The 24697-nt window shown below is 56.1% G+C and overlaps 2 protein-coding genes across 2 annotated transcripts in view; one reads left to right on the plus strand and one right to left on the minus strand.

Annotated features, from left to right (window-relative positions):
* The window catches only part of NAT10 (N-acetyltransferase 10), a 38717-nt gene extending 26539 nt beyond the window's left edge, over nt 1-12178 (plus strand). Inside the window, exons 18-29 of the mRNA XM_047691604.1 lie at nt 36-110; nt 668-784; nt 1580-1713; nt 1908-1956; nt 5071-5167; nt 5245-5355; nt 6462-6634; nt 7122-7241; nt 7604-7702; nt 8137-8210; nt 8841-8924; nt 11344-12178. Coding sequence (XP_047547560.1) covers nt 36-110; nt 668-784; nt 1580-1713; nt 1908-1956; nt 5071-5167; nt 5245-5355; nt 6462-6634; nt 7122-7241; nt 7604-7702; nt 8137-8210; nt 8841-8924; nt 11344-11455 — 1245 coding nt within the window. The 3' untranslated portion in view covers nt 11456-12178. The remainder of the gene's footprint in view (nt 1-35; nt 111-667; nt 785-1579; nt 1714-1907; nt 1957-5070; nt 5168-5244; nt 5356-6461; nt 6635-7121; nt 7242-7603; nt 7703-8136; nt 8211-8840; nt 8925-11343) is intronic.
* Nucleotides 12179-16335: 4157 nt separating this feature from the next.
* Nucleotides 16336-24697, minus strand: part of ABTB2 (ankyrin repeat and BTB domain containing 2) — a 174356-nt gene continuing 165994 nt past the window's right edge. The window contains exons 14-17 of the mRNA XM_047691605.1: nt 24400-24490; nt 19868-19936; nt 19143-19256; nt 16336-18011 (exon numbers count right to left, since the gene is read on the minus strand). Coding sequence (XP_047547561.1) covers nt 17814-18011; nt 19143-19256; nt 19868-19936; nt 24400-24490 — 472 coding nt within the window. The 3' untranslated portion in view covers nt 16336-17813. The remainder of the gene's footprint in view (nt 18012-19142; nt 19257-19867; nt 19937-24399; nt 24491-24697) is intronic.

The raw sequence follows: 24697 nt of genomic DNA on the forward strand, positions 1-24697 counted from the left end.
TGTGGCTCACTTCCTGGCTTGTGTCTCCCACACAGTTCCAAGACCCAGACTTCGGCGGCCTCTCCGGTGGAAGGGTTGTTCGCATTGCTGTTCACCCGGATTATCAGGGGGTAACTCGTCCTCAGGCCTCTCAGACCTGCTGGGCTTCATTAGCTGCAGCTGTGCTTCTGGCGGCTCCCTGGGCCGGGTGTATGTGGCTGTTTGGGTGGATGGCTAGTCACGGAGTAGGCCGTTCCAGGTACTTCTCTGCCGTGGAGAGTTTGCCTGGGGCCAGGGATTGGCAGGTGGACAGGGTGATTGTATATGCTCGCTTTTCTTCTGTGAAGACAGGGCACCCGTGAACCTGACCTACTTTCCACAGTTAGCTCCCGTCTCTTCGAAAGCCCCACTGAGGAGTCCGCTGTGGAGACGTCCATCTGGGGCTTGCTGATCTGGGGCCCAGCCCTCCTGCTGCTCAGGCTAGATGGTGTGAGAGTGGGAGTCATAGGGTGCTCGCTCTTAGGGCCTCTGCTTTGACCTCATGGAGGGATTTTATTGGTTCTCTGCCAAGTGTAGTTTGACTTAGAACGAAGGCTTTCTGGAAGCAGTACAGGGGCATAGAGGTGCTTCCAACAGATTGAGAACCTTTCTTGATCTCTTGTCTGTTTCCCTACGTGTTGGCTCCCAGATGGGCTACGGCAGCCGAGCTCTGCAGCTGCTGCAGATGTACTTCGAAGGCAGGTTCCCTTGTCTGGAGGAAAAGGTCCTGGAGACGTCACAAGAAATTCACACGGTCAGCAGCGAGGTAAGCCTCTTCTGGCCGAACGATGCTGGGAGGACGGGCCTCTGGGTCTTCGGGAGCAGCAAGAACTGTTCAGCGCTCTGGGCTCGGAGCACTCGCAGATTTCCTCTGTTTTGGAGAAGCAGCAGCTTCTGGAGGCGCTTGAATGGAGAGCCTCAGACCAGCCTCCGCAGCATCACTGGAAACTTGTTAAAAATGCCCCGAGCCTTGCCGCAGGCCTCCTGAGTCAGAGGGCGGGGAGGGCCCCGAGATCCGTGTCCGCTTCATCTCCGCACTCGTCGGCCTCCTCCTCGGGTCACTGAGCCCAGACTCCGGGAAGTTGTGTCTCTCTCGGTGACATCATGAATGCCGTGAACTGCAACAGTTTTTCATACACATTGACTTGAGTTTCATAGTCTGCCCGTTTGGGAGGCAGGCAAGGGGCTTGTGATTAACGGCTGGCTTAGAGGTTGGTCCTGCCCAAGTCACAGGGCCACCTGGCGACAGAGCTGGATCTTCAGGACCCTGTCTCCGTCTCTTCCTCAGTGCTAAGGCATTTTAAAACCGTGTAGCTATTTTCCTGAGTTTGAGGTGTGGAGCGGTGTGATTTCATGCGTGTCCAGGTGTTGGGTGTGCTGGGGAACGATTGCTGGACCCAGTGGTTGCCTGAATTTTAAAAACCAGGGAACAAACAACAAACCTGTCCCAGTTTTTGCTGTGTTTCGGTCCGAGCCTGGCACGGTGAGGGTGCTCGGGAATGTCACTGAGCTTCCTCTTCCTCTGCTGGGTGGACTGTATTCTCTTCCTGGCATCCTCCAGGCCGTCAGCTTGTTGGAAGAGGTCGTCACTCCTCGGAAGGACCTGCCTCCCTTACTCCTCAAACTGAACGAGAGGCCTGCCGAGCACTTGGACTACCTGGGTGTGTCCTACGGCTTGACCCCCCGGCTCCTCAAGTAAGGGTTTGCCTATCCTTCCTTCCTCGTGTCACCCTGTGGCCTTGGTGTCCCGAGAGTGAGTGTTCTGTGGGTTGTGTGTGTCTTCCAGCCAGTGTGTTTGTCAGCCATCCACTGAGTACCCTGCCTGTCTTCACGTATCAGCTGCTCTCCGAAGGGGCACGCAGTGACCTGCTCATTTTGTATCTTCGCAGGTTCTGGAAACGAGCTGGGTTTGTTCCTATTTATCTGAGACAGACCCCGGTGAGTGAGGCAGAGGAGGGGTGTGGGTTTGTGGTTACAGTTGGTGACAAGTCTGTCCTTACACGGGCCCTGGTACCTCTTTCTGTGGCTCTGAGCACGTGTGCCCCTGCCTCCAAGAGGTTTGTTCTGATTGACACTGAAATGGCCGGCATCCCTGAAAGGCCACGCAGTCCCACGCTTACTCCCACACTGTGTGGTGCACACCGGGTGTGTGCTTGGCCTTGTTTGTGCTTGAGTATAAAGAGGCAGAGGTGCACATGGACTTGTTCATCAAGGAATCAGGAATCCGGCAGCCTGGGGGCCTCTTGGAATTTGTAAAAAGTAAAATGATGTTTTTAGGAACTAGTTACAGGTGGGCAGACTCCAATTATGGGCTGGTCTCTGAGGGAGGAATGTGACTGCGGGGCTGACAGAGCCGTGGAGGCTGTGGAAGGGGGAGTTACTGACTGGGAGATCTTGAAAAAGAAAATCATGTATTTACCACCTGCAGTGAGCAAGACAAGCCACGATGCTTATTTTCTGATGAGTAGAAATAGGCAACAAGAAATTAAAGAAAATGACAACTTTTCAGATCATACTAGGTGCTGCGAAGAAAAGGAAACACTGAACTTGCAGTGGACTGAGTGGTCGGGCTTCTGAGGGGTAGCCTTTCAGACTGGTCCCTGAGTCATCAGAGTGGACTGGCCGTGCACGCATTCCTGGGGGAAAAAAGTGTTTCCTAGCAGCAGGTGCGGTGAGCACAGGGCCTGAGGCAGAAGTGAATTGGTGGTTTGAAGGAGAGGAAGGCTGGCGAGGCTCCCGGTGGGGCAGTGAGGTTGGGTGGGGCCTCTGTTTGCTTCCCGTCCACTTGGAGGAAGGTGTTAAGGAACTGTGACTACCATGTAGACCGTGGACGGTGGTGCCCTGAGAGTGAAGGCAGGGAGGAGGGTGCCTGAGACGGGGTGCAGGCTGTGAGAAAGTGGTGAAGACGGACAGAAGTGGCGGAGGCCAGGCGTGTTTGGGGGTCGAACTGACAGGTTGGATTGGAAGATGAGTGAACCAGAAGAATTGAGGGTAATTCGTGGGTTTTTGGCTTGAGAATCCGGGTGAGAAACTAGAAGGTGGAGGTGCTGTTTGCTGAGAAGAATCGCTGGAGGAGGGACAAGTCTGGAGGGGAGGACAACGGGAATGCTCTGGCACAGTGCGACGTGTTGTCAGATACCTGATGGGAACGTGGGACAAGTGGTTGCCTACAGGAGTCTGGTCCTCCAGGGCGAGTCTGGGGCTGGAGATGGACACCTGGGAGTGTGGTCTCAGCAGAATATGCTGCCTGGGTCAAGGACTTTGTTTTCTTCAGAGCTTAACCCCAACACTTAATAACATTTACCACGTAGAGTACTAAATAGTTGGGTTCAGTGAATGAGTACATTTTTAAAGTTATTGAAAACCGGGACTGAAAGCTGAGAAGAGGGTGCATCCTGGACTCTCCAGCCTCCAGAGGGGTAGGTTAGAAATGGGAGTGGCCTTGAGCTGAAGGAGAAAGTGGGGGGAGGTATCCAAAGCTAAGTTTAACGAGTGTTTCAGGAAGGTGGGGGGCGCCTGGGTGGCTCAGTGGGTTGAGCGTCCAACTCTTGATTTCGGCTCAGGTTATGATCTTGGGATCGTGGAATCCCGCTCTGCATTGGGCTCTGTGCTAAGCTTGGAGTCTGCTTGAGATTCTCTCCCTCTCCCCATCTCCTTTTGCCGCTGCCCCCATCTCTGCCTGTGTGCATGTACTCTCTTTCTCTCAAGGAAAAAAAAATGGTAAAAGGGGGAATCTGTGGCTGTGGGAGAGCAGGTAAGCTAAGACAAACAAATGGCCAGTGGACTTGCTGGCAGTGGTGACTAGAGGGAAAGCAGCTGCCGTAGAGCTGAGGGATCATCCCAGCTGGAGAGAAGGGGAAGCGAGGGAGTAGATAACTTTAGAGGAAGCAAGAGGGAACAGAGAAACCAGGTAGCTGTAGGGACATTGGCATTAAGAGGAGTTTGTCAGATAGAAGATTCTAGAACATGTTTGTTTGCTATGGGGTCTGATCTTGTAGAGACTGCACAAATAGCACAGGTGACAGGGGTCTGATTGCAGACTTTGAGGCAAGGGGAGTAGGACCCCAAGAGCAGGAGAGAAGGTGTTGGTCAGTTGCTTGAGTTGGTGTTGGGTGGATGAAGTTCTCTTCTGGTTCCTTCTTTTTCCCCAGGGAGGGGGGGCTGTCAGCTGAGAGAAGGGGTGTTGGAGGTTCGTTTTGTTTTGTTTTGTTTTGTTTTTTAAGCATACAAGGCTCATATCCAAGGATGGTGCCCATTTGAGTATTTAAAGTGGGCCTGGCCAAGACTGCTTGCTGGGTGTTGGGCTGCCCCGTGTGGGCACAGAGCAGCTCGTGCATGGGCTGGGTCCTGATTAGTGAGTTCGGTTGAGGCCGGGCTGTAAGTCTTCTGGTCAGCTGCCAGGAGAGTTCAGACCATTGAGCTCAGCATCGACCGTGGCTTATTCCTTGCTTTTGTGCTCTGCGCCGCTCATTGGTGACATGGTGTGGGTGTTTTGTTCTATAAATGCTCTTTGGTCGAATTCCATTAGATAGTTTTATGGTGTGGGCTTTTGTGGTTGTTACAGAATAAAAATTTAAAAAGCCATGCCCACTATTTAGCACCTAAAGAAGCTTGCATTTGCAAGCTAATTCGCCAGTATGGGAATTCTAGGTTTGGGGCATGGAGTTTTGTAGGGTTCCAAAAACGTGGACTGGATCACTTGGAATTTAAGCCGTAATGACTCTGAGTTCAGACTCTGACCTGATGTGTGCAGGTGGCTCACTTCGTGGGTCCAGAGCAGACAGCATTCTCGGATGATCTGAACCGATCTGCTCTGCTGCCGTGGTACCTGCTAGGAATTCACAGAACCGAGTGGCCTCTGACAGCTGTCATGCGGGAAATGGGGCTTTGTGGAAGGTGCAGGCCATGTGCAGAGGGCCCTCTCCCAGCTGGGAGGAAGAAAAGGCCGGGGCAAGCACCACATCTTCCCGCTCTGCCTGCTTGCTCTTCAGCAATGACAGATGCTTCAGAAAAGGGCACTCTTGGTGCCAAGTAGGCATTTGTGTTTCACAGAATGACCTGACCGGGGAGCACTCATGCATCATGCTGAAGACGCTAACTGATGAGGAGGAGGCTGACCGGGGAGCCTGGCTCCCGGCCTTTTGGAAAGGTAAATTGGAGGGGAAGGGGGGCAGCGAGGTAATAGGCAAGGGGCCCCCACACCTCTGACTGTGTGTGGTACTCCAGACTTCCGAAGGCGGTTCCTAGCCCTGCTGTCCTACCAGTTCAGCACCTTCTCTCCCCCACTGGCTCTGAACATCATCCAGAACAAGAACGTCGAGAAGCCAGCACAGCCAGGTGAGCAGGGGGCCGGCATGGACGGCTGGTGGTGGCAGATCTTAGTAGGTTTCGTGGCGGGAGGAGGTGAGGTGAGCATGGTGGTCCAGAAAGAAGGCTGGATTAGGAATTTCAGGAATTGAAGGACAGGTCCTAGGCATCTCCCACTGACACCCCCCACCAAACTCTACCTTAGGGGCCCCAGCTCCCATAGTACCTTCCATCTGTATAACAAGACTTTGGAGATGTGATCTGATTTCAGATATTAAATAGGGTCATACAGGTAGTTAATTATGGAACCTGATTTAAATCCTGTGAGCTCGGGTAACCAGCTCAGTTCTGAGGCTCAGTCTCCTCATTGATGAAATTGTAATAAGAACATGCGCCCCTTGGATGGCTCAGTGGGTTAAGCCTCTGCCTTTGGCTCAGGTCATGATCTCAGGGTCCTGGGATTGAGCCCCGCATCAGGCTCTCTGCTTGGCGGGGAGCCTGCTCCACCCCCACCCCACCCCCCGCCTCTCTGCCTACTTGTGGTCTCTGTCAAATAAATAGATAAATCTTTTTAAAAAGAATATGCGCCCCAACCTGACGTGGCTGACACATGGGAGATGCTTTGGGCATATAAATCCTGTTTGAATATTTAAAAGTGGACCTGTAGTATTAACAGCTGTAGGTTTGTTTTTCTTCCAGTGCTCATTATGTATGTGTGTCTTTTTTTTTTCCCCCAATTATATTTTGATGGAAAAAGCTGTGTTCCTTATACTGGGCAGAGCACACACTTTCTGTGAAGCTGGGTCCCGAGGAGAAGGACCCAGTGGAGAAGGAGCGTTTTTTGGTCTGGTGTGTTGGCATGGAATCCCAAGCAAGGGGTGCGTGCCAACTGTCCCCACTCCCTGGGTGGTCCAAAGCTACCTCTTCCCTTGCAGGATGAAGGTCAAGGCTGTCTGGGGCTGTGTGTTCTGTCAGTGGGCAGGTGCTTTCAGGAGGCTCCTGTCCTGCTCTGGTTCAAGGCCCCATGGAGGAGCAGCTGTTGGCATGCCACCTAGGGACTGTTGTGTGTGTGATGTGGGGATCGTGTCAGACCCTGCAAGGGCATCTGGCCTCCTGACCTTCTGTTGCATGTACAGCGCTGCGCCGGGAGGAGCTGGATGCCCTCTTCCTCTCCTATGACCTGAAGAGGCTAGAGATGTACTCCCGGAACATGGTGGACTATCATCTCATCATGGACCTGATCCCGGCCATCTCCCGGATGTATTTCCTCAACCAGCTGGGGGACCTGTCCCTGTCGGCAGCCCAGTCGGTAGCTTATCTGCTGCTTGTGTGCTGGGTGACGGCTGGGATACTTGGATATAATTTTGTGCATTTAATTCCTTGTAGTTCTGATCGGTGGGTAGCGTTCTCCCCATTCTATGGCTGGGGACACTTGGACTCTGAAGGCGGTCATGTGCCTGGCCATATAGTTAGTGCGTGGAAGAGCTGCGCTCTGAACCCGTGCCCTTCCCGCGCCACCACATCATCTTGATTCTGACTCTAGCTTAGCAGAGGTCAGGGGCGCCCTGAACTTCTCATGCGGTTCTTGTCAGGATCATCAGTGTGGGGAGCTCAGGAAGGGAGAGCACTTCTTGGTGGTTTCAGTAATAGGATGAAAGAGGAGAAGCCAGAATAGACCGTGCCAGTCGGATTTTGATCCAGATGGCTTTGGTCAAAAGAGTGACTGGTTCTTGGTGCCATTTGAATGGGCAAGGGCCTGTCCCGGTGGCCACGTCAGCAGGTACTCCATCCTCCAGGCTCTTCTCTTGGGAATTGGCCTCCAGCACAAGTCTGTGGACCAGCTGGAAAAGGAGATCGAGCTGCCTGCAGGCCAGCTGATGGGACTTTTCAACCGGATCATCCGAAAAGTTGTGAAGGTAGGAGCAGCTGGGGGCGGGGTTTTGGGCAGTTTCCAAATAATTTAACAAATTCGCTCTCTGCCTTAAGAGAAATAGATGTAACATTTGGCCATATTTGTTGCAGGTATTTTCTCTCTCTCTCACATGCACACACACACGCACACACCTAGGGGCGGGCTTCAGCTGTATCTCTGCTGTTCTTTGCTTTCTCCCAGAGGCAACACTGTTAGGGATCTGCTGTCTTTCTAGTCTGTGTTCTTGCCCTCTGACGGCGAATGTGTGCCCTCTGTGCTGCGTGAAGTGGGTGCCGAGTGACTCGGGGGCAAGGGGCTGGGAGCCGGCTGCGGCTTCATCTTCCGCGCCCGGCCGTCGTCTTGCAGCTGTTCAGCGAGGTGCAGGAACGGGCCATCGAGGAGCAGATGGCGGCAGTGAAGGACGTGGTTATGGAGCCCACTGTGAGGACCCTCAGTGATGACCTGGTACGTTCCCACTGAAGGCCTGGCACTGCCGGCCGGCCGTGCAGCCCTTCCCCTGGGGGAGGGGTGCTCCGCCCTGACCCCCGCCAGTGGTGGCCGTGGTGGTGGCCTCCGTGCTCTGTGGGTGGAGCCAGCGCGAGCTCCCCTCTCCCGGCCTGGGTGCGCCCCGGCTCCCTCCTCAACATGCGAGTCCCATCCGGTGCGTGCGTGCGTGCGTGCGTGCGCGTAGTCCAGCAGCAGCTGCTAACAACCTCTTATTTGTCCTTCTGGACTTTTCCAAATGCATATCTTATATTCCTGTGTCTTTGGTAAGAGCTGTCTGTCCCTGATGGCGGGATGTGTGCTGGTCACAGAGATCTTCTGTCCCCTCCCCTTTCTTCTGAGCTTCCTTCTCGGCTTGCCTCTGACCAACTCTGTCTCCGGGGCTTTGACTGCAGGATGAGGCAGCAAAGGAATTCCAGGAGAAACACAAGAAAGAAGTGGGGAAGCTGAAGAACATGGACCTCTCCCAGTAAGACCCCTGAGTGACTTATGGGGAGCGAAGGCTTTCAGGACCCTCAGAACCTGCCTGTGGGCCTCTTCTGACCCCCTTCCGGGCGCCCTGGCAGCTGTGGCGTGGCACCCTTCCAGAAGCACTCACTGCTGAAAGCTTCCTCCTTCACTCTTTGCAGAACTTGGAAGGATTTTCCTTCAGGCCCCTCAGGGAAGAGGGGGGATGCTGATTGATGAGCAGCCACTTTTAATGGCCACTTTGTGGTTGGCTCTTGCATGTGAATGTGTTTGAAGAAAGGATTCTGCTGCCTAAAGCAACCAAACCCCTTGCTGTGGAACCCTTTGTGTGCTAGGACTCTTCGTCCCCCTCCGCATGGCTGTCCGGGTGCTCCTGGAGGTGGGAGTGAGTGACTGGGGGGGCGCCAGGAGGCTCTCCTGGTGGGCGGGGAGTGGGAGTCCGGGCAGGCCCGGTGCCCCCCAGCTCCAGTGAAGTGCCCGGCTGGAGGAGCTCAGCTCTGCGCGCGGCCCCTGCCCTCTGGCTCGCACTGACCAGCCGCCGGCTTTCCTGGCAGGGTGTGTCTGAGGAGACTGTTGCCACTGTCTTCTTTTAAGCAGGCTCTGAGATTTCCTTTTGTTAAATTTTGTTTAGATACATAATCCGTGGGGATGATGAAGAATGGAATGAAGTTTTGAACAAAGCTGGGCAGAATGCCTCCATCGTCAGCCTGAAGAGGTGAGGAGGGCCCCGTGACCTCTGACAGGAGAGGCTTTCTGACTTTTGTGCCTCTCTGGTGACTTTCACTAGGAGATCGGGCTTGAAGCAAAAGCTTTGAGAGACAAGTCACTGCTCTTTTTCCTTGGAGGGTCGCTGCTTTGGTATCCAGTCTCCTACAGCTGAGGCAGGGCCGTGGGGCTGCTGTGGGCTGCAGTGCGGTGTCCCGTGCACCCTCCGAACAACAGCGTGGCTCTTCTGTCACCAGCGCTGGTTTAAAGATGAAGTGACCAGGGCTGTAGGGTGGAGGCGGGGCTGGGACGGGGACCAGGTGTGTCCACTGGGAAGGCTGGAGTTTTACCTTCAGGCCAAAGGTTCTCCAAGGCTTAGGGCTTGGAGTTCCTTAGTGTCATAAAAATTGAGGGCCCCCAAAGGGCTTTTGTTTACGTGGGTTGTATATTTCGATATTTCCAGTGTTAGAAATGAAAAACAAAAATATTCATCCAAAATTAACAGTCATGGATTTGTTATTGATTTATTTTAAAAAATACTCCCCCGCCCCCCAAATCTTAGAGTGGCAGTTTTAAGATTTTATTTATTTATTTGTCAGAGCGCGAGCGAGCGCGTGCACAAGCAGGCAGAGTGGCAGGCAGAAGCAGAGAGAGAAGCCGGCTCCCCGCTGAGCAGGGAGCCCAATGTGGGACTCGATCCCAGGACCCTGGGATCATGACCTGAGCCAAAGGCATCGGCTTAACCGACTGAGCCACCCAGGCGTCCCAAGTGGCACGGTTTTCCATTCTGCAAAGCGGTACTGTCTGGCTTAATGGGAGGCAGCTGGCTCATCTGCCTCCGCCTTCCGTCTGGTGCCACCACATACCTCGTGGCCTCTGGAAGACCGGCGGCTGTGAGAGCGCGGAAGTGAAAGGCGGCCGGTGTATTTATATTGTTAGGAAAATAGTTTCTACCTCGGGCCCACCTGGAAGGGTGGAGGGGATCCCAGCAGGCCTGGACCCTGCTTTGAAAACCGTTCCCTCCGGCTGCTCTTCTGCACGGGGGAGCATCTGTAGATAATGGCTCCTCGGGCCAGAACCTTCCTCATCATTCCTCGGAAAGGGAGTGAGGTTTCCCTGCCCTGGGACTCTGGAGATGAATGTCCACGTGTGGTTTGGGGTTAATAGGGAGGGGAGTTCTTGGCGTTGCCATAGGACGGCATCCCTTAGAGGATATATTTAAAAAGACGAGTCTTGTGACTCTAGCAGCTGAAGATCCCAGAGATCATGATGTTGTCCTCTGCAATCTCCGTAAGCTTCTGTGTGGTCTTGAAAGTTGATGTCAGCCATACTCCCCATATGCTCTCAGATGTGGCGCGAGAGCCCTGTCAGTGTGTCCTAGTTTCTGGTTTGGATGATACGGCAGGGGCGAGCCCGGGGCCCACGACGGCTCCAGCCTTGAGCGGGGCTTTGAGCGCTGCAAAAGGCCAGGGCACGTGCTTGGTGTGGTGACTGCTGGATCCTCCCTCCTCAGAGCTTGGCTTTGCCGGCTGTTGGTTTGGCTCTTCCTGCTGGTGAGGGGGCCTCCTGGATTCCCTGCCCTTTGTGGTAGTTCATCTGCTTGAGAGCTCTGAGTAAATCGTGCTCTTGGAGGTAAAGACACTGATCTCTATCATCCTGTTCTTTGAGGCCTTGCTTTTTTATGAAACCCCCCCGCAAACACACATCCACGGGAGGTCACTTCATTCAGGTGATGTTAGTGGTCCGCGGGTAGAACTGTTCGGTCTCTCCTCAGAGGGAGGTGTTTGTTCCTGGAGCAGAATGCCGCCAGAGAGGATCTTTACCCTGTGAGCGGTCGGAGGGCAGCGGCTGCTGAGTGACTCCAGCATGGAACTGCCAGGCTTCCGCTGACCGGCCCAGACCTGAGTTACTGCTACTTGGGTTTCCCTCTCCCTCAGGGGAAATAAAATAATGCCACATCGCAAAGTGTTAAAGGTTCTCCTGGGAGTCTCCTACTTTGTATTAGAGACTGTCCTCGGGGTCCTTGGGGTAATGTGTCTGGTTTCCAGGGTAATCTCGAGTGGTGAGCAGTGGGAGCGAACCCGCCTCTGGACACCGGAGATCTCCCTGTGGTCCCGGGAGCGGGGGATGACCGGTACTCCACAGAGAGCTCTGCTTTCAGGGGTTGGGAGAGAGATTTGTTCCCCTGTCCGAGGAAGAGCCCGGTCAGGGCAGGAAGTGGGTCGGCATCCCCCAGCCCAGTGCCTGGCATGTGGGCAGCTTGCAGAGAACATTTGTGCCGAATGTCATTAATGTTCCAGAAGGTGGAAACCCTTCCGGACAAAGCAAGCCTAAAGCCAAGCAGTCTGAACGATGGTACCGATCTGTGGATTTCATTTTCTTTCTACTCATGGTTTTTTTGTTGTTTGTTTTTGTTTTTTTTTCTCCAGTGACAAGAAAAGGAAGCTGGAAGCCAAACAGGAACCCAAACAGAACAAAAAGTTGAAGAAAAACAGAGACGCAAAGAACAAAAAGGATTGGAAACTGAAGCAGAAGAAATAGGAAGAACGTGGGCACCTGCGGCTGCCATGGGAGGAGAGCGCCCTGACTCTCTGGCTAGACCGGGCGGTGGCCTGGATTGTTAAAGGCAGCAGGAGCCCCCACCGGCCCTGGAGACCAGCCAGGAATTCAGTCTGTGGCCTGAGCTTGGCTTAAGGCGACATCCCTTCCTTGCTGGTCCACCCAAAACTCGATGGTTAGGCAAAGCTCCGGCACTGCCAAGGACCGGTCTCCCTCCCGCACTCCAGGCCTCTTTTCCCCTATAAGTTCCTGTTTTGCTCTGGGCCCAGCTGTGTTAGCTCCTTCTCACACGTGTGGACGCCGCACTGACTCTCATTCCCTCTGAGGCATTAAGCACACAGCTTTTCGGTGATGCTCGGGACGCTGCCAGTGGAGCCCTGGGCCTTTCGCCGTGGCCTTATCCAGACACCCCAAGGCCTAGAGCAGCAGGAGCTCTGCCTGACCAGGTGGCTGTGGCAGGTCACTGTTCTGTGCCCTGGGCTTTGCCGTAAACCGTTCCACTCCTGCCTCTGCAGGACCCGTGTCCCAGAAAAGCCTGAGCTCTTAATTTAAGAAGAATCTGGCCTTGAGTCCCCCAGGTTGATTATTTCATCTATTTGGGAAAAAACTTAGGGCAAGACTCTTTCACTAGCCCGGGGGGGAGGGAGGGATAGAGAATCTATTTTTAATAAATAACAAGCTGGAAAGACCCAACTGCCTCTGAGTGCCCATTGACTCCACGGAGCTGGGGGTTGGTCCTTGCCCTGTTTCTTCTGGAGGACCTTGGCTGCCAGGTAGACTTTGGAAGGTGTTAGTGCCAAGGCCAGGGAGGGCAGTGGCCAGGGCTTACCAACCCAGAAGCCTGTGGGAGAAGTGGCCGGCACCTACCGTGCTTGCGGTGGTCCTTCTGAGGGACAAGCTGTGGCACCTAGAAGCTAGCCAGCTGTGCTCCCTGTGGCACCTGGCATAGCTAGCTGGCTTCCGGGTGCCACAGGCTCCCCCCTGCCCCAACCCCGAGCTCCTGTCCGGTCGTTTGGTTCCTTCCTTCTGTTGGGGACAGAAATGATGTGGTGGCTTCACACATACTTTGGTTTGTGTGTTTGATAGTAACAGTGCTGGATTTCAAAGTGAAACTAAGTGTTGAGCCTGGAGGGCCTCTGCCGGTTTCCTTGGGCTTGTTCCTCAGCCCTGTCTCAGAGTGCGAGCGAAGCTCCCGGTGCAGGTCTGCTCAGTTGTGTCCTTGTTCTGATCCTGTTTCCGGTGCCGTACGTGGCCGCTGAGGGCAGTCCTGGCGGCATCAGTTTCCAGCTTCCGTGCTCACTCTTCGTTTTATCTGGAAAAATTCACATTTAGGCCTTGGTTTCTGATCTTCCTTGTTTTTTCATAGAATTGAAAAGGACTGGTCTTCCATGAGTCCAAGGACCCTTTCCTCCACCATGATGTGTAGTCCAGGTTCCAGAAGTCTTAACACATGGCAGGGAAGGTAGGGAAGCTTCTGGAGCAGAGAGGATTAAAGGCACACTGCCCGGAACTCATAGCCACAGCAAGGAGAGCAGGCTCTGCCTGGGCTAGGGACCCCTGTACCTTGTCTACACAGGCCTCGGGACCTTTTGTCTCCTGGATCTGCAGGTGTCTGCCTGCCGACCCTCTGTCAGTTCTGCAGAAAGGTTTGCTGAGAGGGGCAATAAGGACTAATTTCTCATCCGCTTTTTCCAGGTGCGTGCCTGAGCCTGACTTTAAGGAGGATTTTCTTAGGAGAAATGCTTAAAAGCAAAGTCAATCCCCGATGGTCAGAGCTGGATGGTTTCTTTAAACTATCCAGCCATGTCATCCCATGGTTAGGGGGGCCCAGCCCTTGAGTGGCCTCTCCAGCCCCGAAGCCTGGCTCGTGCTCGCTCCAGGATGCAGGGAGAGGTGCCCTGAAGTCAGACCTCCTGGCTTCAACCCTGCTCTGTCCGAGTCTCGCCGTGACCCGGGGCATGTCACTCACCTGTACCTGCTGTCCAGTCAGCTTCTGTAAGATGCAGCTGGCAATGATCGCTCACGCCTCCTGGGCCGTTGTGAGGAGTGAGTGGAGCCGAGCAAGAGGAGCGGACCATGGTGCCTGGTAGGCGGCAAGGGCTCCAGAAATCTCTGTCACGTGCCCGTGTTCATATAACCAGGTGAGCTGCTTGGTGACACACAAACTGCTAAGACTTCGTGAGACCGGCTTTGTTCTAACAGCCCGCGTGGAAGAGCCCCACTTGGGCAGCAGGAAGGTGCACCTGGCGGTCAGACCTGTTGGGCCGTCCGGCTTCCATCAAGGTTTTTCTTCGCCTCTCTGAGGCCGCCTTCCTCTCTGCACGCAGAGGAAGCGAACATTCGCCTACTACCTACGGTCTTGGCCCTTTTCTTGGCAAAGCGAATGTTCCGAAGCAGGTCTCTGCACTTGGAGTTGTGATCACGGGTTCTCCTCCGAACCTGACAAAGCACACCTCCCCCAGACTGCCATCTGGCCCCCAGACAGAGTGACATCTGTAAAGCCAGGCTCTCGGGAAATGTCATTGGTGAAATGAATTCAGAAAGGCTGGCTATGAATGCTGCTGTCACCGGGACGGGAAGGGGCTCAGGAAGCCTGAACAAAGAAGATGCCTAAATGGGTTTCATCATCCTCCAGGCCCCTGGCCCCGCAGCCCCCCGCCCCCCCCAGCCCCGCAGCCGGGACAGGCTCCCCACAGCCTGCTCCAGGGCTTCCACTGCTCGTCTGGCTCCAGCCTCCCCAGAGTACTCCAGAGTGACCGGGAGGTGGACACAAAGAGGGCTGTGGAGGCTGGGGGAGTGGAGGAGTTAAGTGACCGCCACCTTGGAAAAATGTAGACTCATTATCTGAGGGCCGTTAGACCTGGCTGCTTGCTTGCCTGGGGGGGCTGCAGGTCTCAGCCTTGGGGAGGGAATACCCCGTCTGTGGGCAGCTGCTTAAAGGGGAAACATGGTCTGCAGAGGGGTGGGGTGGCAGCAAATGGAAGGCCCGAGGGTCTCCTGTGGTGCTGTAGGTGGTTCGGCTGGGGAGAGTGTTTCCATGGTCCTGGTGTCTGACTGGCACTGGGTAACCAGCAGAGCAAGGAAACGGGGAAGGAGTGGGAAGGCAGGGGATCCTCATGTCTGGAGAGGGTTTCCTTTGGGGACAAGGCCCAGGCTGCAGCTGCTAAGCACCAGATTGTCATTATCTGCAGGGTGGTCGCAGGAGACTGAACTCCCTCTGGTATAGAACTTGCTTTCAGTCCCTTGTTTCCCAGGGACTCCTGTGAAGGACAAGTTTATTTTCTCTCCTCAAGCCTGCCTTTGGCTGCTAATAGCCTGAAGAGGGCAGCTGGAGGAGAAATGCCCATGCCTCCCCCTGTCCCCCTCATGCTCTGGAGCAGTGGCCCTGAGGAGGAGGCCCAGCCACCAGGGCTAAGGTAAGGTGACCAAACACCTCCACTCCTGGTCCTCCTAGTCCCCTTTGGAAGAATCTGATTTTTATCTATTATTTTTTAAATAGATTCCATGCCCAGCGATGTGGGGCTTGAACCCACGACCCTGAGATCAAGACCAGAGCTGAGATCAAGAGTTGGATGCTTAAAGGACTGAGCCACCTAGGTGCCCCTCTATTATCGAAATGCTTTCTTAGTGTGTTTTGCTACATATAGGCTCAAAGGGGTCCCATCCCTCCCTTACATTGCCTTCCCATTAGCCTGCCTGCCCAAAAGAAGGCGGCTGAGCTCTCTAGGCACTTGACTGAAGCATATCCTATAGGGGGGCACAAGGAGTGGGGGTGAGACCTGTGAGGAGGGTGGACACAGGCCCGTGGAGGGAAGGGTAGCTACTCACCCCTGAAAGTCACTGTGGATGGCAAGTGCTGGGCAGCGACAGACCCCTAAACCAACCTCCCAGGGGCCTCTGCCCAGGGTGGTGCCAAGGGGTGCGCTTCCTCCCTGTGACCCCAGAGGGCGCCATGGGTCCATGCAGGGTCCCTTCCCCACCCAGGCCAGGACCCGAGGCTGGGCCTCAAGCTGCCTGACCTGGGCCCTGTCCTGCAAAGCTGGGCATCAGGCCTTTCCTGGATTGACACCAACTGACCCCCTGAGGTCTTGATGTTGTCCCTCAGCTTCTGAGTTCCGGCCTATTAGTTACTGAACCACAGCCACCCAGGCCAGTGTTTTGAGCAACTGTAGAAATTTTCCTGCCTCAGGTAGCAAACATTTAGAAAAAACCTTTCTTTCTGCCTGGACTTCGTACCCGAAACAAACTATAACCCGTCCCAGAAGACCCTTGGGCCCGAGTCACCGGGTAACTGTCCTCTCTCCATTCCCAGATGGCACAGACCAGCTTGGGCTCAGCTGGGCCCAGAGGCAGCAGCCACTGAGGGACAGGTGCCCCCTCATCAGGGAGAGAAGGCCCGGCCTCCACCTCGCAGCCACACAGGTTTGGACCACACAAGAATTGCAGACGTTAAGACAGCCCTAGTAGTAGTTCCCACGTGAGGGCCCTGGGGGTGGCCTGGGCTCAGGGAAGACCAGAAAAGCCCCTGACAAACATCTTACTCCTGGCAGGGGCTCCCATCACTCCACACAAATCCCTTTTCTGTCCTCATAAATGGCACATAAATATTAAACACAGGAGAAGGATTTTATATCCTCAGCTACCTTGTTTGACAGAAGAGGAAAAGTAGGGCCCAACAAGGGCCACCTCCAGGCTCAGGTTCTGGGTGAAGAGTGAGTGTGTGTGTGTGTGTGTGTGTGTGAGCGCATGCATGGGGAGGGGTGGGGTGCAGGGTAGTTGTAGCTGGAGGGGCTGGAGGCCTGAGTAACCAAGGAGTTAGCCCAGCTCTGAGCAACCCTCTAGCAGGAGTGACAAGACCAAGGTCATTGTTAACAAGTGTTTATTGTTAATAAAACCATGGTACATTTACAATAAGTGACATTAATGTATAGTTACAGTATCATACAATATTACAGCAATAAAATAACGCCTATTCCTTTGTACATCCAGCTCAAGCAGCTAGTCAAAAATATTTTCCAAGATTGTAAGCCTCTGGGGGCTTTTCAAGGTAACCAAAGTGACGCCTCCTGAAGCGCCAGGGCTCTCGGTGAATAAATAGTTTCAAAGGTGCAGCCAGACAGCCCAGAGAAGGCTCGACCCAGAGCAAGCTGTCCGGATGCTCCCCCAGTGTCTGGTCCATAAATACGACAGGCGTCCTGCCTGATGCTCAGCTCCACCTGGGAAAGCCCGGGGCTATGGGCCTGGGGCAGGGAGGACAGCTGCGGCAGGACAGCTGCAGCAGGTCCTCGGCTCGCCCCACTGCCCCACCCCTTCTACACCTGGACCCGCAGTTCCCACAACCGGTGCCCTGCTTCCTGAGCCCCCGGGGCAGCCTAACTCTGGGCTGGGGGTTCAGGATTGGCCTCTAAAAGCAGCAGCAACAAAAGCTGAGGCCAGCAGGCTCTCCCATTCCACCCTGTGCACTCCATGCCGCCCTTGGCTCAGCCAGGAAGTCCGTGGGCATCAGCTGGGGAACTGCCTTTTCACACTAACGGAGCAGGGTGTGCTCCCCCGAAGGAGGGCCTCTGTAGGCCTAGACATCAATGAAAATCCGGCTCTAAGTGACCCTCTGGGCAGGGATCTTCAGACCCTGGAAGGCTCACATCACAAAGGCACAGCCTTGAGGAAGAAGTTCAGGGATTTGGGCAGCCTTTCTGATGTGACCTTGAGGGGAAAAAAATAGCAGTTTCTGCATGAAGTGGCCTGGGGCCCCGAGTCTGTGTTCTCTCCCTTCATCAGGATGCCCACACCCCCAAGGGCCCTAGCTGGGACAGTTTGCGCTTGGGGAGGCCTTGGGATTGTGAGTGGTCAGAGCCTCCTGGAAGGCATGGTCAGAAGCTGTTTCAAGCAGGGGTGAATCAGGAGCAGCCACAGACCTCCAGGAGAGAAGGGGCACGCGAGGGTGAGTACATGGTGGCCCTCAAGGTGCAAACAGTGTGGGAGTTGGGGGTAGAGGGAGGGGCTGCCTTTTGGCCTTGTCTGCCCATCGCTCATCAAGCAAACCGCCCTGGGGCAGAGGGGTTGAAGGTGGCGCTGCCCAGTGACAGGAGGGCTCCAAGCACATCTACCTGCCCAAGGACAGATCGACGCCAGAGGGAAGATCTGCAGAAAGGGTCCCATGAGTCCCATGAGCCTGGCTCCAAAGAGGCCTACAACCCCCATCCCACCCCCGCAGCGGGGCCCCGACCATCCGCAGGCCCCAGGTATGTACTTGTTCCAACTCCCCCATTAGCACCTGCTCCCACCCCCCAGGGATGCCTCAGCCTGGGGGGTGTGCAGCCCTGCTGTGCTGCCTCCGCCCTCAGACCCGGGAGGTGATGTAGACCGAGTGAAGGCGCTCGGCCAGGGTGCTCTGCAGGTCCTGCAGGGGGTCCAGGCCCTGCACCTTGCTGTTGCGGCCGTAGATGAGCTGCCGGAAGGAGTCCTGCTCCAGCAGGGCCTTCATGTGCTTGAGGAAGAAGCCTTCACAGAACAGGGCCAGTTCAGGGGCGTTGTGGATCTGGGAGGGGAGAGGGAGTGTGAGAGCTGCAGCCTTTGCACAGCCCCACCCCGTCCCCAGATGTCGCCCAGGGGCCAGGGGCTTTCCCCTTATCTGGACTCCTTCCATAATTCTCTCCTCCTGAGACTAATCTGGCCTCAAATCCCAGCTCCACCACCAGGAACATCACCGTTCTTGGTTTCTTTGCCTACTTCCCACTGCTGCCATTACTGAGGGGTGGCCGTCCTTGTGGGGGCAGAAGCTCCCTTCGCAGTGCCGGGGACGGGGAGCCCAGCCTAAGCCCGGCACCTGAGCAGTTCACCCGGTGGATGCCCAGTTAAGATTCTAACTCAACAAATACCAAGTATCCACTCCGGGCCGGGCCTCAGACACCAAATTCTGGGGCGAGGTCCCTACAGTATGCTTAGAGCTGATGGTTCTACTTTGGAAGACACAGAAGCCAGAGAACCAGGTAAGGTCACAGCCGCTGGTGGGCAGCTCTGTGAGGACAAGTGGCAGGTGCCTCATGGTAAGCCGGGGGCTGTGGCGGCAGCTAAGAAAGCCACGGGGCAGGTAAAGAGATGTGGGAGGGGTCCTAAGGGGCCGGCCGGTGTGGTATTAGCCTGCCCGCAGAGGAAGCTTCATGGAAGGGAAGCTTTAAGTAGAGAAGTGACAGTCTTAACACTTGTCGAAGACCCTGGAGTCTGCAGAGTGACAGCCAAGCAGGGTGAGGCGGGCCCAGGTCATGGTCTGGAGAGGGGAGGCTGGGTGGCTTGGGGCAGGGTGGGCACAGCAGACATGGAAGAGAGTGGACAGACTGCTGATGTGTTCACAGGGAGGAAGCCAGTCAAGATGGGGCAGGTTAACATACGTGTAACTCCCAAGTTTTGAGCACGAGCACCTGAGCCAGTGGCTGTACTGTGCACCGAGGGGGTGAGGTCACAAGAACAGGTTGGGGAAAAAAATCAAGGAGGAACCTAAGGAAGTGATCTAACACGGGGAAGCTCAGCCCTTTGGCCCAGGCCCCCCAGCCTGGGAAGCCCGCCTCCTGGGCTGCGGGGAGCACCGCTCACCCCCCTGCAGTCCTTCCCGAGGCTGTTGAGGCCCCGGAGGAGCCCAGCCTCAGGAGGCAGCAGGCAGCGTGGCGCTCACCTTGGCGTACTTGTAGGTGTTCACGGCACTCTCCACGCTGAGGGTCTGAGAGCACAGGATCTCGCAGTGTCTCTGCAGGGCATCCAGCTGGAACAGGCTGGCAGCCGACAGCAGCTGGTGGGGGAGGCAGACGTGGCCTTGGACGCGGGCAGCCAGGCCTGTGGCCCAGGCATGGGGGAACAGAAAGCTGCTCCGGGCAGCGTGCCGCAGGCCCTGGTTTCTCCTAATCCTCGGGGCCCTGCCTGCCTCCGCAGGTCAAGTCCGAGGACTGATTCTTTCTGTTCTAGGTCACCTAGGGACTTGCTGGGACACTTTGGAAGGCACAGGACGGTGGACAGACACTGGATGGGATTCCTGACCTCAGAAGGTTTTCAACCTCGAGCTGCGCTCTGTGTAGCAACTAGCATGGGGTCGTTTCCTAAGCGGTGAGGAGGTGAGAGGGAGGCTGGGCTGCCTTTGATCCTGCTGGGCCCATTATCCAGACACGGAAGCCCTTCCTCCCCCTGGCCCTGCGCCCCCACCCCCAGGCCTGGCCCAGAAGGTGGGTGGGCAAAAGGCCCTTCCTGTCACAGGAAGAGAAAGGACCAGCAGGGAAGGAGGAGGTCCTGGAAGAGGCCGCCTCCTCTCTTGGCTCTCCAAATGCCCTGGTCCCTGAGTGCCAGCAGCTGGGCACAGGGCACAGAGCACACGGGCTCCCAGTCCTCTCCCCAGCGCTGAGGCCTCACCTCCAAGATGTCAGCGGCTGGGATGTCCAAGGCTTCTGTCCCTCCGTAGTACAGATACTGCATCATCATCTGCGGCAGGAAGAGGCCCCATGTGAACACCAAATGGACCCACAAGTCCCATGTCCTTATCTGTCCACAGCAGAGGGCCACTCTTCGCCTTGGGCCTGGCTGTGCCCTCCATCCCTCCATAGGGGGACACACAAACATCCCCCAACTCCCTAAAGCTATAGTTTGTGTCTGTGCAGTTTCTAGAAGTCAGTCCAGAGATTCTCCCTCCTGGTTGCCTGCGTATAGGACAGGCCTCCTTCCAGGTGGTGGCTCTATTCTGATCCTCAGGACAGCCCTGTGAGCCCAGAAGGGAAGGTACTATTCACAGATGGGGAAACCGAGGCTCAGGGGGCAGGTAGGCAGCATGGCTCGAGTCACTCCAGTCTCTTGATCCCCACACCAGACCCCCAGGCCACACACTGTGCATTTCTCTCACCTACATTTTATTTTATTTTATTATTTTTTTTTTAAAGATTTTATTTATTTATTTGACAGAGAGAGATCACAAGCAGGCAGAGAGGCAGGTAGAGAGAGAGGAGGAAGCAGGCTCCCCGCTGAGCAGAGAGCCCGATGCGGGGCTCGATCCCAGGACCCTGAGATCATGACCTGAGCCGAAGGCAGCGGCTTAACCCACTGAGCCACCCAGGCGCCCTCTCACCTACATTTTAAATGTGGGCCTGGGACGGGGGGGACTGCGCTCAGAAGCTGCTTCCAACTTTCCTGTCTGCGCTGGGACTCCAATGTGGAGGTGAGAGCCAGACCCTGTCTCCCCACTCCCACCCCCGGATTTATTCCCTTGGATGGCAGGCCCAGAGCTGGGGTTGGGATCTGCTCCAGAGGTCACCTCGCCGCCCGGCCCAGACCTGCCCCGGGCTTCTGGGAGCAGAGGGCCCAGGATATCAAATGAGGTAGCCCAGGAGTGGGGAACGACATTCGGTTTTGCTGAGGTCTAAGTTACGAGCTCTGCCATCACACTGGAGTCCAGGAAGTTCCCCGCTGGAAAAAGAAAAGCAGTTCGCACTGGCTGGCTGCAGAACCCGCCCCAGCGAGGAGCTGGCAAGTGTGCAAGTAAACACGGCTCCAGCCGGCACAGTTGGGCTCTGTTAGCAGCACGGCCCCCGGGCTACAAGAGGCACCAGAGGGTCTAGGGAAAGGAGCCCAATCCCAGGGGCATGGGGGTGTGGAGATGGCCTGGCCAGTCTGTCCAGGCTCAAGGTCTGTGCCCGAGACCTTCGTCCACCCCCCAACCACAGATTGGTGGGCGCCTACAGGCCTTCCATAGCCCCTGCTGGAGCACATACAGGGTGCTCTGCGTTATGTGTCTGTCCCTCCAGGAGGCGTGTGCCTCGGGGGGCCCCAGGCCTGGGCTTTTCCACCACCCTCCAGGCTGGGCTCGGAGCCTTGGGTGAACCAGGGCAAAAGCCCCTGGCCCAGGGTTGGGAGAGGAGTGGGTGGGTGGGCACGAGCTCCCAGGATCAGAGGCTAAGGGGCCTCAGGGCAGCCCCTCAGCAAGAGGGGAAGCAGGGGTGCAGCTCCCCTTCCCAGCCTCCGCCTTCAGAAGCTGGTTTGGACAAGGTGCACCCCACGGTGGCCCCTGGAGCTCCCTGAGGTCACCTGCATGAGTATTAATCCACGGACGTCAGACCAGAACTGCTCCCTCGGAACCTTTTTGAGGGAACTGGGTGGCCAGCAGGCCTGGATAGATGGGTTTTGCCCAGCCCGGCAGCCCCCAGGCTGGACGGGAGTCATAGGCCTCCCAGCAGGCTGCCCGTGGCCCTGGGCAAGGCCTGGACAGGAGCAGCTGCAGCGGGAAAGCAGTTTGCTTCTGGGCTGAATAGGAACCCAGGAACCCAAATGCAGGAAGGCTGCAGACACTGCACGGATAGGAGTGGGGTCAAGCCAGATAAGACCGGCAGGGCTGTTCCTCACAGGCCTGGGTTTACTTGGCAGTGACCTTGGCAAAAGTCTAGACCTGCACTAATGCCACAGCCACTGGTCAAGTGTAACTTTCAAGCATTTGAAGTAAGACTGGTCTGAATTGAGATGTGCTATGTCAGATACACTGTGGATTTCAAAAACTTAGTATGAAAAAGATGTAAGATAGGTCATTATTTTTTATATTGACTGCATGTAATATCTAGGCTATAAAGAGCTAAATAATATATCATCAAAATTAATTTCACCTACTTCCTTTTGGTGGTTTATGTGGCTACTACAAAATGTTACATTCCGCAGGTGGCTTGCATTACCCTTCTCTTGGATGGCCCAGCCCAGAGCTCCTTCGGCCTGTTTCCTCCACTGGAAAGCACATATCATGACGGACCTCCTTCTCTCCCTCCCTCTCTCTCTCCCAGGGCTGTGGAAGCCAGGGAGCTACTCAGGGGCTGCTCTGAACCCTGCAGGCTTTGTCAGGAAGCTCTGGCGGAGGACCGAAGAGGGCTCCAAGCAGCCCAGAGAGCAGAAGTCTGCATCTGGAGGCTGCCCCCCACATGGGGCTCTGCCGTGGGGGTGGAGTTCTCAAGCCACAGAGCCCACATTTCCCAGGCCCGTGTGCGCTGTGGATGGTGGATCTAATGTTCCCGGGGACTCTCCCCGCAGCCCCGAGAAGCTGTCAAAGGGGCTGAGGCTGCTCTGGCACGGGCCTCCCCAACACTGGGCAAGTGCGGCCTCACCGGGCAGCTCCAGGGCGGTGGTCCCCCAGGGGCGCACACGTGCCCTGCTGCCGCCCGTGCACTGCCCTCCTGTGTCTGACTGTGACCCCCACCTCAGGTTCCAACTCACCCAGACATGGGCTTCTTAGCCAAACGAGTTTCTTGAGCTGCCGCCTGCCCAGGGAGTTCGGATCAAGGGAGGGAAAAGAGGGAAGAGGAGACGCCCCACTTCGCTGCCGGGCCAGACCCTGGGCCTCACCTCTTCTCTGTCAGTCCCTGGGCCGGTCCCCTCTCCCCCAACGCACCTTCCTCCGTCCCTCCTCACCTTCATCACACAACTGGATTTCTCTGCAGCCTCCTACATGGTGCCCGGGCTGGGGTCGAGAGCTTTGTAAATGCGAACTGGGCCATTCCACACAGCCTGGGTGTGAATCCTGGCTCTGTCACTCTCGCTGTGTGACCTCAGGCAAGTTCCTCAACTTCTCTGTGCCTCTGACTCATCTACCCACAGGGAATAACACACCCGCCCCTCCTAGGACGGTGCAGGGCTCAGAAGCTTAACTGATGAACACAGGCAAAGCACTTGGAACCAGCCTGGCTAAGTGTTAGCCCTGAGCACTTTTCAGGAAGATTCCTGTGTAGGTTAAAGGTCAAACTCTTCATGCGATGGCTCTCAGGGCACCAGACTGGACTAGAGGGCATTTCTGGAGCATGTTGTGGTCTCTGCTTCTGGAGTTTGGCCTGCACTATCCCCCTGCCTGGAGCTTGCCCCTGCCTGCTGGGTGCCCCAGACCCCGGGAAGCGCTGTAGCTCGGGATTAGATGCCCCTTTCCTGCACTCCCCACGCTGTCCCCACACCTCTCACTCTTGGAGTCCCGTCTCCTAGAGGGCAGGTCCTTGTTCTGTTTACTGCTGTACCCACGGTGTCCAGGGACAATGAAACGCTAACAGTAAGTGGGTGAAGACTGCATGAGGGGGGAACTAGGCCATTTTAGATGGCTCCTCCCTGTGCTCCTGTGACAGTGACCCGTCTCACTAGGCCACAAAGCTGTCCTGCGCAGAGCTCGACCCTGGACCCCACACCGGCTGCTCCCTGGCCTCAGTCCCAGCCCCTGGGGTCGTCCCTGAAGCCTGGGGCCCACCACACAGGCTGGAGACCTAGAGTCACCACTTCGCAGAAAGGAGCTCTCAGCTGGGGCTCGGCTGACATCCCAGCCAGTCTCCTCCCTCCAGACTCTCTGGCCACGACTGGCGGCCAGCCTGTGGAGTGTCTATCACGCAACCTCCGAAGTTCTCCAAAGCTGAGGGACCAAAAGCCTGACCTTGGTCTTCCACAACCAGGATGGCCCAGCTGGCTTTTTCTGCCTGGCCTGCCTGGCTGGGGTCCGATGCTGGGCAGGACTGGTGCAGCCCACACCGTGCTCCCCAGAGTCTGGGGGCCCGCTGAAACACGGGAGGGCGGGGGGCAGATGCGCAGTCTGTGCTGTGGGGAGCCCACCGTGAGGAAGGAGGGCTCCTACAAGCCCGTGTGGTGGGTGCTGGGCCTCACGTTTCTGCCGTCCGTCTGCCCAAGCCCCTCGCCCAGCGGTCAGAGCTCAGGACTCGTGAACGAGGCTCTGAACTGTCAGCCCATGCTGGAATGGCCACTGAGGCCTGGGACAGACCTGGATGCTCCAGCCGACAATGGATCGAGTGAACGCAGAAGGCAGAGGGGATGGAGGACAAGATGGCCGACTCCCAGCTGCCTCCCAGCCAAGACGGACGAAGCCAGGGGGTGCTGGGGGAGGCCACCCCTGCCCTGAGAAGTGTGCAGCAGCGCGGAGGCTCACACACCTGGAAAATGTGGTACTTCATGTCGCTGATCTCGATGGTTTTGCCGCTGTCGCCGTCTTGTTCTGATTTATTGGTCATCAGCGTCTTGAACCTGGAGCAAAGGGGTGAAACAACGCGGGTCTTGCACGTGACTTTGACTTCACCACTGGGCAGTAATGGCACCATCCATCACCCGACTGGTCACCGGGAGACAGGACATTTTTAAAATTACTGCAGCACTCCCAAAATAATTCTCAGCAAATGGCAGCTTACATCATGCTGGGCTGACAGCCAGGCTGGGCCCCGATCTGTCCCCACT

The sequence above is a fragment of the Lutra lutra genome, chromosome 10 (genome assembly GCF_902655055.1).
Source record: "Lutra lutra chromosome 10, mLutLut1.2, whole genome shotgun sequence".
Lineage (NCBI taxonomy): Eukaryota > Metazoa > Chordata > Mammalia > Carnivora > Mustelidae > Lutra > Lutra lutra.